The following is a 16,121-nucleotide window of genomic DNA, read 5'->3' on the forward strand; positions in this document are numbered from 1 at the left end:
GTTCTCCACCAGCACAAACACTGCCAAGCTGCCCTTTGCCCTACTTAGTGTGTTATCCTGAGAGGCTCATCACCCGCTTGAAGGGTGCATTCAAAGGATGGTCGATTTTAAGAGACTGCTCGACAGTTTGTGTGCACTGCCAAGTGCTGGTGGGGGCATGGGCAGATCAGCCAGGCAGATCAGCCAAGCAGTGCGACTCTGGCTTTGACAAACACAGGTTAGTCAGATGGAATGGATGTGCTCCCAGGTGGCCGGCCTTGAGTAGTGTGTACTCTGTTTGCAGCTCTGGACTTGAACTGCTGGTTTTGTCCCCTCAGGCACTTGATTTTTCAGGAAATACAAATGTATCACAGTCTGAATTATGTTTGTAGTGTATGAACAGTCACAACTGCTTCGTTTTGTAAACTGCACAGAAGTCTATAATGCCATAACAAGACTTGAGACTGAGTGCAAGGGGGCAGTACAGAGCAAACAACGGACAAGAGAGAGGAGACTTTACGTGTCCTCCTATATGTGCAGAATGGTGACTCTAACTGTGACTGATTTATTATTGAGTGTATGTAGCTTTGACTAATCATATACTCAAACAGGGGCGCAAACACACCTGTACTAGAGAAAGTTTTTTTTTTTTTTTTAAAGATATATATATATTTTTAGGGCATTTTTTGGCTTTAATTGATAGGATAGTGAAGTATGAAAGGAGGAGAGAGAGAGGGAGAGACATGCAGCAAAGGGCCACAGGCTGGGGTTGAACCCGGGCCGCTGCGGCAACAGCCTTGTACATGGAATGCCTGCTCTACCACTAAGCCACCGACGCCCCGTGATAGAGAAAGTTACCATATGTTCAAGAAATTATTTAATTTAAACTTTTTAATCAGAAATAAATTAGATGTTATCTCTCCTAAGAAGACATTAACTGATTATAATAATTTTTCCTGAGCAACAGAAAAGTTTCACAGTCAGTGCTCAGTGCATTTACATTGGCTTTGATATTCACTTAAACAATTTTAGAAAAACACATTTTGAAAATGTTAAGCTCATGCATGTACCTGTTATTGGTGTTAACGTTGGTCATCATGAGCAAGCTGAAACATCAATTTGATTGATTACGCTCAATTGTCCCATCCACCAGTCAGCAGTCCTCTGGTCCCTGGTACATTATGTTTAAGCTCAATAGAGAGCCGCTTTATTCCCAATACAGCCCAACCAAATTGCTGCTACACAACCTGACTCAGCCAAAACCACACAGTAACAATCAAATCTTGCAGGCTTATTGAAAATCAATCTCCATGCATTAATCTGTGCTTTTCTTCATGTGTTTTCCTTGTGATTGGCATCTGAAAAAATAGGCCTGATTTCTCTGTCTATTAATTCCGCTGCATTTACTATCTGTGCTATATATTCTCAGTGGGAAGGCTGTCGTAAAAAGGGATGCTGATGAAGATGTTGTCAGCATTTTACAATATTGACCTGCTGTTCAAATTTTCAGTTCAGTTTTACTGTGAAACATCACTGGCTGTGGTGCCTTCTTATGTTTGCTGCTTAAAGGTGCCTATTGGTTTTTCATTTTAAACAACTACATTTCATTTTGCATAATAATCATTAATTATTTATGTAATATATTTAATGTAAAACATCATTATTATAATTTTTTCAAGCACATTAGATACACATATTGCCTAAAAAAAAAAAAAAAGTGCTTATCCACGTGTGTATCTGTCTGTCTGCAGCTAATCTTGTATAATACTGGACCAATTATCAGTTACCTTTTGTGCCCATTCATGACTGTAGCTCAAGGACCTCTCATGGTTGTGGTTATTCATAATTGTTGAAAAACCTTATTTAACCTTATTTGCTCTGTTTTATACCCTCATTGACTGCTGAGTTATCACCCAATTACAACTGGCTGTAAGTAATCAACAAAATCACATATCAAAAGGCATTGCTGATAATTGGCTAGGGTGAAAACAAGCCTTACCCAGCCTGTTGCGGACCACATTTTGGTTTTAGTGTGGAAATGACATCCATAGAAAAGTTTGGTCTCATTTTGAACTAGAGCATATGCAGATTAATTTCATACCCAATATGTAATGATGCACATAAATTAGGCACTGCCATCTTGACTGTAAAGGAGCCAGAAGGGACAACTGAGTGAGATTCAACACCTCTTGGTTTTGGAGAGGGAGGTTTGGAGGGGTTATATTGGACATTTGTTCTGAGGTTTGTCTCCATATAGCCTGTGGCTACACTTTGATAAATTAACCTGCAAGTTGTCTCCCCATCTTTCCCCAACAGTCATGCTTACTCGCTGGACACACAGCCTGCCCTCTCCTCCTTGTACCACACCCACAAGACCCCAGACACACATGGCTGAGATCTGCTCTCTACTGAGTGTGCTTTTCTTCTTAGAAATGTATATCCCCCCATTCTTGTGGTGTGTGTGTGGGGTGATCTTCTCTGTTTTTACATATGAGTTGCATGGTGGAAAAGCAATAAGAGGGCTTTCTCTCTTTTACAATATTGCAAAATTATTAAGCTATTTTTACTACCATCTTTACATCACAGCTAGTAACATTCTACCTCATAATACATTTTCGCAGTTTACCCCATACAGTAATGGCCTCTGTCTAAGATGCCTGATCGTGTCCCAGAAACATAATCGACAGCACACTTTACAACTCCGCACCAGCCTCTCACTATTAAGGCTGAGGAGGTGAACAGTGCAAGTAATACAAGAAACTGGACCTTAATAGACATAAACAGGTGAGATTGCCCACAGGGATATAGAAATAAGAAAAAGATGGAATCACTTGGGAGGATTCTGAATCTGTGGGATAATTCATTGATGGAACCATCTAGTTTCCTGTTCCCTTGTGTGCAGCCTTGAGTATTAGTGTGTCTCTTCTTGTGTCCTACTTTTCTCTACTGTATCTGACCCTGAAAGAAGCTCACTTTTTGGACCAGCAGCAAGTGTATCTGTTGTAGAATTAAATGAGGACGGTTCACTCATTATTGAAGAGAAGGCACCGCATGTTGCCATAGCATTGATTCTAAAAGTAACCTGTAAGCAAGCTGTTGAATCATTGTCCTACTTTTGCTTGTAGGAAAAGAAAAGGTTTGATTAGATTTGATTAAGCATTGAGGCATTCCCTGACAGCTCAAACCACACTGCTAAGAAACTGTCAGTGATGGTTACATGTATGTTCTGCAGCTATTTTATACCTTAAGAGTCAAACTATATGATCCAAGATTTACTGTGCTCTAGATAAATGTTTAACTTTACTAAGAGTTAAATGTTCCCTCAATAAATGAGGGCATGTGTATGCCACTTAATGTGACTGACTATGCCCAGAATAGCCAAATGTATACATGAGAGAGAGCAATGCACTGGCTGCCCCCTCCTCTCAAACTCCTCTCTCACTTACACCAGATATTGACATAGTTTTGGACCTCCAAGACAGACTGTTTTGTATGTTGTAAAATAGCTGAACTTTGAGCTTTCAGTCGAGGTAATTTATCTTCTGGGTTGGGTTCAGTGCCTATATCAGCAGCTCCTCCGCTAGCTGAGGCTGCTAATTAATCTCCCAGGGGGCCAGAGCAGACATGCTGCTCTCAGGATGATGCATGAAAGGAACACAGTAGCACAGGTACAGCTGAGGCTGGACACCAGTGCCCCACCGCTTTCCCCCCATCCCGCCTTCTACCTCACTTATTCTGTCATTCCCTCCTAACTGACATTTGTATCTCCCTGTCATTATTTCCCTCATTTCATTTCACCTTGTCTTCTCTCATTCATGTGTTCCATTAGCTCTAAAATATCTCATCCTCTCTGTCTTCCCCTCTCCTCCAGTTTCTCTCTCCATCTCTATTAAAACAATTCTGTGGAGGACTTACAGCTGTTAATCAGCCTGAGCTCTAAGACGAGCCATCTCTGCAGTGACCTAAATATGTGTGGGTACATTGTAGGAGCTGAGCTTTTGTACCTCCTATTAATGAAGCCACTGCCATATGCCAAAAATACATCACAGCAGAACAAGTAACCTAGATGCACAAAATCTTTGTGATAATATTTTCCTCTGACTCATAAATGGCCCTGTAGTGTGATGTTAAAACTGCATTGTGCAGACATCAGCATGTTTGTTGTTGTTATATCCTTCAGTTATATTGTGATGTTAACTGTCAATCTGAGGTCTGGCATTTGGCATTTTCTTCTTATAGCCTGAGCCATCTACCATGTCTATACAAGTGTCTGTGTGTTCTGGTGCATTTATTTTACAGCTTTGAGACTAACACTGCTGGCATTTACACTAATGGCTAAGTTTAATCATAATGTATTATACTTAAAGCCTTCATCCAATAGTAAGATGCTATAGGATGCACCAATTTACTCTATACAGTGCGTCATGTAAATGCAACAAAGGGCCTTGGTTTGCAGAGGTAGGGTATCTGTTTCTATGGTTACTGTACATCCTGTCCCAGATGCTGTGCACCTGCAGCATAATCTAAACACATTAGGTCAGCATTAAACATGAGACCGTTTGGCTGTATTTTGTCATCATGTAGATGTAGTAACCTTAAGCCTTGCAGTTGACTGAGAGTGAAGCAAAGTAGTAAAATATGAGCTAGCTTTTTTGCCTTTAATATGTATTTAATATTTCACTGTCAGGCTTTACAGTGGCAGAGCTGACAGCTGCTAAAAACAAGGGTATGCTTACTATTTTTTACTTTTTTTTTTTTTTTTAATCAAAAGCAATTTAGTTCCCTCAACACATTTTTAAGATATTGCTCTCTGTAGCTACTGTGCACAGAAATGAAGTACACTTTTCATGGTATTTGTATCACAGGTTAATCTTAGACTCAATCTGTATTGGAAGTGTCGTGTTAGAATTACTGATGACTTTATATTTATTCACGAGCTATAATGTAAATCAGTGTTGGTGGACTAAATCAATTTTTTTCACACAGAGCAGCACATGATGTGTCTCTTAGCAGACACTGTGCTTTGTACTAAGAAATTAAGCAATGTTCTTGTTTTGAAGATGTTTTTTTCTATGTTGTGGTAATTATGCAGGAGCATAATTTAGCTTTGATCCAAGGAAATGCAAGATCTACTGATGTTAACCCTGGGTATACATGTACAGTAACACAGCAAGCCGTGGAAATGAAGATGAAGATGAGTACATGTGTGGATGCACAACTCTCTGTTCTTTGCTGATGTTGCTGCAAACTCAGTATTGCCAAATGATAAGAAACACTATTGTTGCTGCTGTTGAAAAGACTTCACTGAAGTGTAGTGATTCATTTTTGAACAGCTAAGAGCACACAACATCCTTTTTACAATGTCCTCTTTTTTAGCACTGTGGTAATATTCATGACCATGTTGTGTTGTTTCTGATATATATTCCGTTAAACAGATCATGTCAGAATTCAGTATGAATGAAATTTAGCAGACCGCATGGAGGACAAACTATTTCACTGATGCATTTCAAGACAGCAGTTTAATGCTAAAAAGATACATTTTGGGGTGTAATATCACTTTAATACAGTACATACTTATACATATATATATATATCTCCATGAGCTCAGCTTCAAGCTGTTGATTCATCTTCTAAACGCTGCCGTGCTCCACCAGCTGCTCTTTGTTTTCTGCTTGCAGTGTGGCTCATGCTCCACAGCCATATGTCTCCTTTGCCTGAGTCTGAGCCTTGGACACAGTTGTATAGTTCTGTCCCACATTTCAGTACATTCATGCTATATTTCTGAACTGGACTAAAAATGGACTTCCACACTGCATTTTTAGATTTTTGACTGCTGCTAAAAATAGGACTTCCTCAAATGACTGTGTTGTCTTTAAACACTGACAGCACCCCTTTAAAGCTGTCAGTCAAAGAGGAAGCCTGATGAGACATGCCGTGAGAAAAATACTGTGGTCGGTGTAGTCATGAAGCGTGAGCGTGATGTCTCTGCTCTTCAAAGGAATGGTTAAAAAGATGCTTATTTCCTCTTTCAGTATAAGAAGTAATCATACCAGGGTGACATGTTTGTGTGCAAATTTCACACACAAGGGAAGTTTCTACATATCACACTAGTTTGTTGTGACTATAAGAAAAAAATCAGCTGTGGTGATGTCAGTAGTTTCTATCAGGGTTTTTCATATGCACATATAAGGCTTGGCAGTATTTAGATCCCCTTTCTCTCTCTTGTTAGCTCTCCATCTGTTATCCTTTCAGTGTTTGCACCACTGAGAGGCAGGAGGCAGCCAGGGGACACACTGTTCCAACTGTTATACCTCCTGCACTTCACATTTCAAATCTGCCTCTCTTACCTCGTACCCTCCGCTAAAGGTGTGAACCTTTTCAGTGAAGGTGTGAAATGAATGTCAGGACACAGTGTGTATACATGCTTGAATGTGAAGTCTTTTATTGTATGACACGTGAGCCATTATATTGCCAAGACTGAATCTAATTTCTCTTCAATTGCATTAACAAAGCATACAACATTTAAAACTGTATTGATAAAAAAATGTATTATACACCGAATCAGACGGTGTTGAATCTGGTGACAAAAGGAGGACTAGAATCCTGCAGCTCTATGAAGCTTTTAGCCTCTTTAAGCTCTTTTATTTTTTTTATTTTACTTTTTTTTAAGTGTCACTGCTCGTATTTACCTCCATACACAACATTTTTCCAGCAAAATAATCTGATAACTGGATTTCAGGCTACTTTCTTGTACCAAACATTACACAGACAAAATGAGCAACTAGCTGGTAAGGACAGATGAACATTCAGGAAGTTAAAGATTCCAGTGTATTATGATATTCTTCGGAGTTGGAGGAGACCAAAAAGAGCTAAAAAAAATAAATAAATAAATAAAGTAAATCTTGGACTCACATTCTTCAGGTGAACACGGACATGACTACATTCTAATGTTGCTGCATTTCTGCTGGGTATTTAAGTATAGAAGTACAGTAGGTAACTGATGACTAGCATGTTAGCCATAACTTTTTAAGGTGTCAAAGTGGCCAAAAGTCTATGAATGCAGCTTTAATGAGTTGTAAAGTGAGACTAGAAGCTCAGAGGTGATATCATATCCTATTTTGTAATTAAAGCTATTTCCCTTTACAATGCTCATCAGATTTGAGCCAGACACAAGAGGGGAAACTGCACTTCCAGACTGCAGGACTGGCCTGTATCAAGGTAGGCAGCAGGGAATGTAAACTAAGAGAAGAGAGAGCATGATTGCCTACGTTTGCGCGTGTAGTGGTGCGTGTCCTGGTGTGTCCGCATTTAAGTGCTCAAAGTGTGTTTGCTTGCATCCGTGCATGTGAGTGCCAGGGTTAGAGTCCTCCATTAAGCTGTGTTTACAGTGTGTAGGGCCAGAGTCGCTCTCTGATGCTTGGCCCGGCCTGGGATCATCAATCAGAAAGACTTCCGAAGGCTTCCGGCTGTGATCCCTGCCGCCTGCCAGACGGACCTTACATATGACTTCTGGGATATTACACTCTTTTGTTGTTGTAGTAGAAATGGCAGGGTTGTTCAGATTCCTGACTTCTGAGGTGCTTGTGATTTCCAGTGGTGTGGTCACTGTCATGTAGGTTTGTCATAGTTAGTCTAGGTATGTTGCACTGTGTGCTTTAATGTTAGTCTGTACTAGTCATGCTTTTGGGAAATCAGAGAGATCCCCACATGGCCTAAAATGTTGAGCTTGATTCCTACTTTTCTTCAGGCAAAGTTCTGAACTTCTTTGAAATGCTCAGTGTTTAATAACTGGGTTTTTAATTTGTTGATAATATTAAGTATCTGGCAATTAAAAGTGTTTTGGTTGTTTCCATGTGATGTACAAGCTATTTTCAGAATCCACCTGCAGTTTTGAACAGATGTAACTACAATTAACCATAATTATTTTTCTTCGACCGTTATGTGTTAGGTGTCAGGTATATAACACCGATGCCTGTATCTCTCTCTGTTATTGTACAGAGGATGGGTAAGAATAAACTGCAAAAGTGCAAAAGTTGAAACAAACAACACGTGCCCAACGTGGTGTCACAGTCAATGCCTCGTGAATCTACTGTCACCACGTTTGCAATGACACATTAGCTGGGACTTAGACAGAGGAGAGATGAACATTTTCATCAAGGCTGGCTTGGACGAAAGGCAGTTCATAGAAAAAGATATGGAAAAAATCTTCTTTTGCTATTTAATTTTCATCAGGTACTGATAATTTATTGTTGTTGGCTGGCTCACAGCAACAACCAATTAATATTTACAATTTAACAAAGAATTAGCAGGCAGAAGATTGTGTAACCCAGTGAAAGATTTATAACTACACAATTGTCTTATTAAATCTTAGACATCCTCATAGTTTTATTACTAATGGTAGATCATAAAAACTCAGTCAAAACAATGAAAGTGTGTTGAGGTTATGATTAAGATATAGGTATTTTAAAGTAGCAATGAAAACCTTTGATAATGATAATAAATCCATCTGTAGAGTGGAATATCATTAAACAGAAAACCTGTTAGAGACACCGTCCACTCTGTTGTTAAAAACAATCAGATTGTCAGGCCATACTTGTAGGACTTGGAAAACCAACATGGCAGTACATTCACAATGACAGTGCAGAAATTTACCAATTAGCACTTAACACACAGTAGAGGAGAGGATAACAGGAATTGGGTTTGCAGTTCTTGGTCAAGTACCACCAAGTACTGGACAAATAAATTCAAATTTTGAACAGATGATGGCTCTGGATAAAAAGTTAAGGGCTCAACAAAATTATTACAATTCATCCTAGAGGGAAACGTGAATATGGGTACCAAATATTTTGGAAACCCATCTGACAGATTGCCAGAGTTATTGGGATTCATTCTCTGGGGTCCATGAATATCCACATTTTACCCAGTAGTCGTAAAGACATGTCACTAAAACTCAACAATGTCAATCTGATGGTGCTACAACAAAGGTCACAGGATCTCCAAAGTCACTTACCTTCATCCTCTGAGGGGCCATGACTGACTGTGCAAAATGCCATGGCAATCCAACCAATACTTGTCGAGATGTTTCAGTCTGGTGAGAGCAACACAATGACTCTGCCAGCCCTAGAGCCACACTGCAAGTATCGCTATAACTTACAAAACATACATCATTCTCTCAACTTCTTTAAATGAGCCTTGTCTTTGATCCAGTAAAATCTAGACAATCTGTAGGTCAACGTGACTGTCTGAGTTAGCAGGAACCCTTAATGATATCCTTTCATAAAGAAAGACTGTTATAGGACCCATTATAGAAATGACCCAATTGTTTGTGTTGTAACTGTGTGTGTTTGTCCAGTTTCCCCCTAGCTGCAAATGTGAAGTGTTGTTTTTGACTGTGCTGACCTAGATGAAACCTGCAAAGGGACACCATGCATTAAGAGGCTTCTTCGTGGAAGTAGGTTGCAGTGTCTCTTAGGGTGGAACTTTTGCCTCGGCTATAACACCACAGGGAGCTTGCTATATTTATGATGATGCAGAGAAGGACCATAATTGTCCTGTACTGTGCCTATTCTGCCAGACACATGTTCAGAACAAAAGCACCACAGTTGGTTCTCTGGCAATGTGTCAAAGCAGCACAGTTTCACTTCATTTTTTAACAAGCTGCAGTAGTTACAGTGGATAGAGGGGCTGAAGTTTAGTTTAAAGCTATACATTTGCTTTATGTGTTACTCACACCCTATGCCAGTAGCAGATTTATCAGTATTTGAGGGACCACCTGTGAAGAATTCTTTTCTCTCAGCACCACTGTTGTAGCTTTCTGCTCTGGACTGTTTAAAATAGGCTGACCTTGGGTGTCCACAAATAGTAGAAATGGACTGAAAAGGGTTCATGTTTAAAGAAGTTTGACTCTAATTCAAACAAAGAGTTGTCTGATTGTTTGAAAGTATGGTTTATGATTAATCAGGGGAAAACAAAGTTCTTGTAACACAACATATCTTATGTCACAGGGGTTGTGGAGAGAAGACGGATGAAGTCTTCATATGTGAATATGATTGTCCACTTCACACTCTCAGCAACTGTGTAAACAATCTGCAAAAGCAAAGTGAATTTCTCTGAATGCACACAGCACAGCTGTGTTATGGTGGTTAAAAATGACAGAAAAATAAACTAGCACAGTTTGGCACGTGAGCTTTGAGTGTCCGCCATGTGGCTGAGGCCCTCTCACCGTGGAGCAGGGCTGTTGGCAGACCTAATGACAGCTTGTTTTCACAGCCTTTGTGGATAAGATGGGGAGAGGGAGGGATGGTGGGACAGGGGATGGAGAGAAAGAAATAACAGTGGTGACTAGCACAAAAGAACCAACGCAGCAAGCAGAAGGATGAAAAGGAGAAAGCAAATGATAAAAGGAGAGGTTAAAAAAATTGGTGAGAAACGAAGTGGGGAGGGAGGGCTCAGTATCTCTGGGTAGAGCTTGTTCACCCGCAGAGCCAGCCGAGGTGCGCCTGAGCAGCCTGGCTCTCTGATTGGTGGCGCGCGATGCAGCTCTCTCCCCTCCCCCCCGAAGAAAGAGGTGCAGTAGGAGCGTCAGACCCAGACAGCACAAGACTCAGCTACTGAAGCAACATTTATCTGAAGCTCTCCCTAAGATGCATTCTGCAGAGCATTTAAGGACAGACTAGATGATAGCACAGACCCAGTCTCCTACGACATAGAGTCTCCTACTACTGGACTTAAGAATTTATCAAACAGATTAGATTTGAATTGATTTCAAAACCTTTACCAGTAGGATCAGCTAGAAAAGGCAAAGCTGACGTCTAGTGCATTTGATTCACCGCATTGAGAAGGACGGCCACTGGTCACCATGGGCAGGCAGGGGCACGATACCTCTGCTGCGGCTCCTGGGATGCGGATCCAGCGCTCCCAGAGCAAGATGAGCCTGTCTGCATCATTTGAAGCACTGGCTGTCTATTTCCCCTGCATGAACTCCTTCGATGAGGAGGACGGAGGTAAGATGACATCTGGGGTAATGTCCCAGCAGTGGTTGCTGACTGGGGGCGCAGCAGAGCTGTTTAAACTGAGGGGTGGCAGACAGGGAGAAGATGGATTTAGGATTAGTGGGAAGATGCAGAGGTATTGATCATAGGGAGAGCTGGGGCAGGCTGAGAGATGTAATTAGTTTAATTAAGATGAGAGTGTACTTCAGTTAGGATAATAATGTGTGGTTTGTGCTGTGTGTACTATGTGCAACATCATGAATTAAAAGTTAATATCTATGCCTTTATCATTCAGGCCAGCAGTTTGTTGTGAAATATACAAACTGCTTCTGTTGCTACTGCTGCCGGTGGTGGTGTTAGCATGAATGGTTATAGGAACCAGTCAGCTGACATACTCCATTCATGCTAGTCAATATCTCCTTTCCCCTTGATGATTTTAAATCTGACTGAATAAAAACAAAGGATTAAGTAGCTAGACTGAATCATTGTTTAATATCTTGTGGGCGGTAGTGTTTATTTAGCTTAAGAATACAACATGCTCTATGACTGTTGCTTCCTGAACAGTAGTGATGACGCCTACTGTATGTTTATATTTGTGCCTCTCATGATGCTTCTATCATTTGCTATTCTAGTGACAGGGGGATTTATTCACAGAGAAATAGAATAGGTCATGGATTTGCAATGCAGGACATTTATTCTTTTATACTTATCTCTCTCTTTTTTTTTTTTTTGCCTGACCATGCCAGCTTTATTTTAGCTACAGCTTCACTCACATATGTCCTCACACTCCCACTGTTGGCTACCAAGCAGCTCGAATAGTCATTGTCTTTTCCTGTCTGGCAGGGCTCAGATTTGAGGGCAGTGACCTTCTGGTGACAAGCCAGCTTGTCTGACTTTTAGGCCCCTGCTGCTTCATGTTGCCAGATACTTTACAAAAGTGCTTGGCTGCACACCCTCCTATCTGTGTTGATAATACACCCGTCTTTGGCACATTTACCTCATCTGCCACCATGTTAAATGCAGCTATAGGTGTATTTTGGGCCATAATATAAGTATGTGAAATGTTTGTATGGGAATTTTGGAGTCTATACCACAGTGTGTTAATTGATCAATTCATTATAATTTGCAGTGAGAAAAAAATCAGCAGTCTTTAGTCGATGCAAGATCACCCATATCACAGTATGGGCTGTGTACCTGTGATTTTAATCAGCAGTATAAATGACAACGTGCATCTCGTAATTTGTGCAGCGCAGCAGGAAATCAGATTTCTCTTGCTGGCTGCGTTTTCAGTGTTCATTGATAACATCCGGCTGGCCACTGATTGTCAGAGGTCTTTGAGCAGCAGTTTGCTACAGACGTCAGAGACGACCTCTGTGGCTTCATCTCCTATTGTAAAGTGTGAAGAGCAGGAAGAGGAGGCGGCAGCTGAATAACCGAGATTTCAAGGCTGAAAGGCTTCACGTCTGTTTATTCCTGCGTGTGTGTGTGTGTGTTAGATAGGCTCAGGTTCATCTCTCTCCTCAGCCACGTCTCTGACGTGACAAGGAAGGAGAGAGGAGGAGAGTGAAGACAGCGGGCCAGTGATGATGCTGGATTAGGAATGCTGTAGTCTAGATGTGATTCATCCATCATTTTCATGGGAAATGATTAAGTGAAAATTGCATAAGGTCTATGGATAGCCCCTGTTTGTCCAGACTTTACACCTGGGGGCTGCAAACGGTGGAGTGACGGCAACTCTGTGTTATTACTTTCTTCTGGCTTTGCAGTGATGATGTGGCCTCTGGGAAATAACATGATGCCCTCATTTTTCATTTGCACATACGAAAAAAGAAATTATATAACTATAATAGGTGCAATAATACTTCGTTAAGTTGTAAAATTAGTCTTACTGTAGATCATCACGATGCTCTATTTCATGTTTAAGGTTAGAGATCATTGATATATTCCAGGTACTAACATACCAGTTTAACAGAGCTAAATGGCTAAATATCAAGTGAAGTATCTAATACTAATATACTGTGATTAATGTGTCTGATTTCATTTTAAGCTCCTAAGCATGATTGCTGTATGATGATTTATGGAGAAAATGCCAGTCTTTCTCTTAACGGGTATTAAAATGAAAAATAGCTTGTGTAGTTGTGTGTGTGTGTGTGTGTGTGTGTGTGTGTGCGCTTGTTGCCAGGCGTGTGTCTATAGTGGTGGAGCATTCATACTTTTGTGTAGGTACAGTGTGTATGTCTGCCACACGCGCAGCCACGTGGCCCCACACGCAGGAAGGCAGGGTAGAGATGAGCAGCAGCAGGGCTAATGGTTGGAGTCAGCTGTCGTCTTGGATCAGCTAGGATGGGGGGCAGACGCTAGATGTTTATGGGTGGAGCATGGAGTCACTACGGCTCCCACAAGACCGCCGAAGGCAGTCACTAGCACAGCGCAGAGGAGGGCTGCACACGTTGCTCTGTTCAACAGATACACAAAGAGCCGTGATTCTGTTGCACTCGTTGAATGAGTGCCCTTGTCCGATTGTCACAGTGAAATTGCCATGTTCTTTCCCAGAATAAACCATGCTCACGTTGTGGTACACAGATTGATTTCCATTCACAGAGTAGTCTTTGTGTTTTGTTTTCCCTCTGGAACAGTTTTTCAGATGAAAGAGCAGGAATGTCAGAAATAATCCATGTGAGTGCAACTCGCTGTATGAGTCACAAAATGATGCAAAGTCATGGATTGACGAGCTCTGTCACTCTTTCTCTCCCTCTCTCTTTCTTTGCGTGTGTCATTCTGCGTGCAGAAGCGGGAGGTAAGAAGTTACGTAGCACGATCCAGAGAAGTACAGAAACAGGCCTGGCGGTGGAGATGAGGAGCAGGATGACTCGGCAGGCCAGCCGGGAGTCCACAGACGGCAGCATGAACAGCTACAGCTCCGAGGGAAAGTAAGAAGACTCAGATTCTTAGAACAGTCAAAAAGCTCCTGTGTGTATATTTTACTGGGAGCAGCTTGTATATACACAGCGAATAATTCAAAACTTGATTTGATTACTCACATCTTCACTCTTGGTAATCCTCATGACATGTAATTGGCTACAGCCATTAGCTCAACTACAGTGGTGTCTTTTATCAACAAAACTGGTCTTTTCATCTCCGTAGTAACCACTGTGCCTTTCTCTTTTTCAGTCTCATCTTCCCTGGTGTGAGGCTCTCCTCAGATGCCCAGTTCAGTGACTTTCTGGATGGTCTCGGCCCTGCTCAGCTGGTTGGACGACAGACGTTGGCTACTCCACCTATGGGTGAGAACAAGAATCTCTTCAGCACGTTTATATGGTAGTATGGTAATCCTTGGAATAGCTCTTTGCGTGTAGAAATGACCATTTGTATATCAACTACTCACCCTGTCACAGAGTCCTGCACGGGTTCAGTTTTCAAGATCTGCCCCGACCCGACTCGGCAACGCACAAACCCGCACCCGAACCGCAAACCCGCGCATCAGGCCAATTAGTACCGCAACCCGGTCCGACCCGTTGAAACACGACCCGCAGCCCGACCCGTAACCCGGATTTAAAGTAATCATTTTGGGTCTGGGCTGAATACTGAACAGCATATCGCCACAGTTAAGGTGCCACTAAGTAAACAACGACCTGAACGAAGCAGCTCTCACAATAAAAACCTGACTTCAGCTCCATCATCAACCGTCACGTGTTTTTAGAATCCATCGAGGAGAGAAGTAATCCATCAGGGAAACATTACTTCAGAAACATTATAAAGTGATAGTTGTACGTTTTATCCAGTTATTTCTCAAATACCTAAATAATTATTTACTGTTTTGGAAGTGGCGCTTGTTAGACAGTGGCAGCCATGTTGATTCTGTTGTCCAAACACAAATTGTGTTATTAGATGGTGAAACGCGTGTAAACAGCTGAACCAATGACCGTTGCGAAATAGCAGAGGCGATCCTCAGAGAGTAAATAATGACCAAGATAGTTATCTGTAGTTTACCAAACTAATGACCGATGTGTTTATCTAAAGCCCGTGATCCGACCCGCATGTTATTTTTCCCACCCAGATCCGAACCCAGGAAAAAATATTTTTTCAAAAACCACCTGCAAATCAGCTGTTTTTGCGGGTACCCGACCCAGTGCAGGACTCTGCCCTGTCACATTGAATTTGTGAAGAAAACACTTTTCTCACATGAACAAAGAACAAAGAATCCAAAAATGAAAAAATTTTTTTGATGAAGTCACAGGTGGCTGCATTGAACAATAGCCAAACTATATCAAGACTTCTAGCCACAAACTTTCACACAGCTTGTGCAGTATAATCCAAGTCTCATTTATCCAGTCGTATGCTGAGTACTTCCCAAACAAACAGCCCTTTATGACAGGGAACTGAACTGAAAGTTAAGCTTATATACTCTCTTCAAAGCCAGCCTCCCTTAAAAAAAAGTAATTTTACTTCGCTGAACATGGGAGCTGCTGTTCTGCTACTGCCTCAATCAATAATTTGTTTTATTGTGTGACTTGCGTGAATCTGAACTAACTCTTTAAAACACCAAATCCACACAATGACACAAACTTCGAGGCAGCAGTCGACCAGCAGCTCGAATTCAGCAAAACAAGGGGCCAGTAAATGACATACAGTGGGGAGCAGTATTCCTTTAATAATCTTGTAAGGCATGCAGTAGTGTGCTAAAAGTTTTTTTTTTATTCAGGTGACATCCAGATCGGTATGGTGGAAAAGAAAGGAGCACTGGAGGTGGAGGTCATCAGAGCCCGTGGCCTTGTGGGAAAACCAGGTTCCAAGGCACTGCCAGGTAATTTAAGCTCTCACACTGTCATTGTCGCAGCCAATTAAGCACTTATCTCAGAAATCCAGTGTAAATGTTGTTATATAATGAATGAAATAGCATGTTTCTTCAGGGCTGTGGGAGTAGACTAAGAGGTCGTGCATGTTGTAACATTTTCTTGACTCTCCTCTTTACTCCTCTACTATCTTCTCAGCACCATATGTAAAGGTCTACCTTTTGGAAAACGGAGTCTGCATAGCCAAAAAGAAAACAAAAGTAGCAAGAAAAACCTTGGATCCTCTTTACCAGCAGCAACTGCCGTTTGAAGAGAGTCCAGGAGGGAAGGTTTTACAGGTAAGAAAGGTCTCACAGGA

General features: G+C 41.4%; 1 protein-coding gene across 44 annotated transcripts in view; it reads left to right on the forward strand.

Annotated features, from left to right (window-relative positions):
• rims2a (regulating synaptic membrane exocytosis 2a) overlaps window positions 1-16,121 on the forward strand; it is a 162,284-nt gene that overhangs the window by 143,441 nt on the left and 2,722 nt on the right. For 43 of the 44 annotated variants that reach the window (XM_049584492.1, XM_049584497.1, XM_049584501.1 and 40 more), the window contains 4 exons: window positions 13,759-13,900; window positions 14,142-14,254; window positions 15,673-15,774; window positions 15,962-16,101. In XM_049584492.1, coding sequence (XP_049440449.1) covers window positions 13,759-13,900; window positions 14,142-14,254; window positions 15,673-15,774; window positions 15,962-16,101 — 497 coding nt within the window. Of the gene's footprint in view, window positions 1-9,731; window positions 10,983-13,758; window positions 13,901-14,141; window positions 14,255-15,672; window positions 15,775-15,961; window positions 16,102-16,121 lie in introns of those variants that run through there. The other variant, XM_049584524.1, reaches the window with a different exon arrangement.

The sequence above is a fragment of the Epinephelus fuscoguttatus genome, linkage group LG8, assembly GCF_011397635.1.
Source record: "Epinephelus fuscoguttatus linkage group LG8, E.fuscoguttatus.final_Chr_v1".
NCBI lineage: Eukaryota > Metazoa > Chordata > Actinopteri > Perciformes > Serranidae > Epinephelus > Epinephelus fuscoguttatus.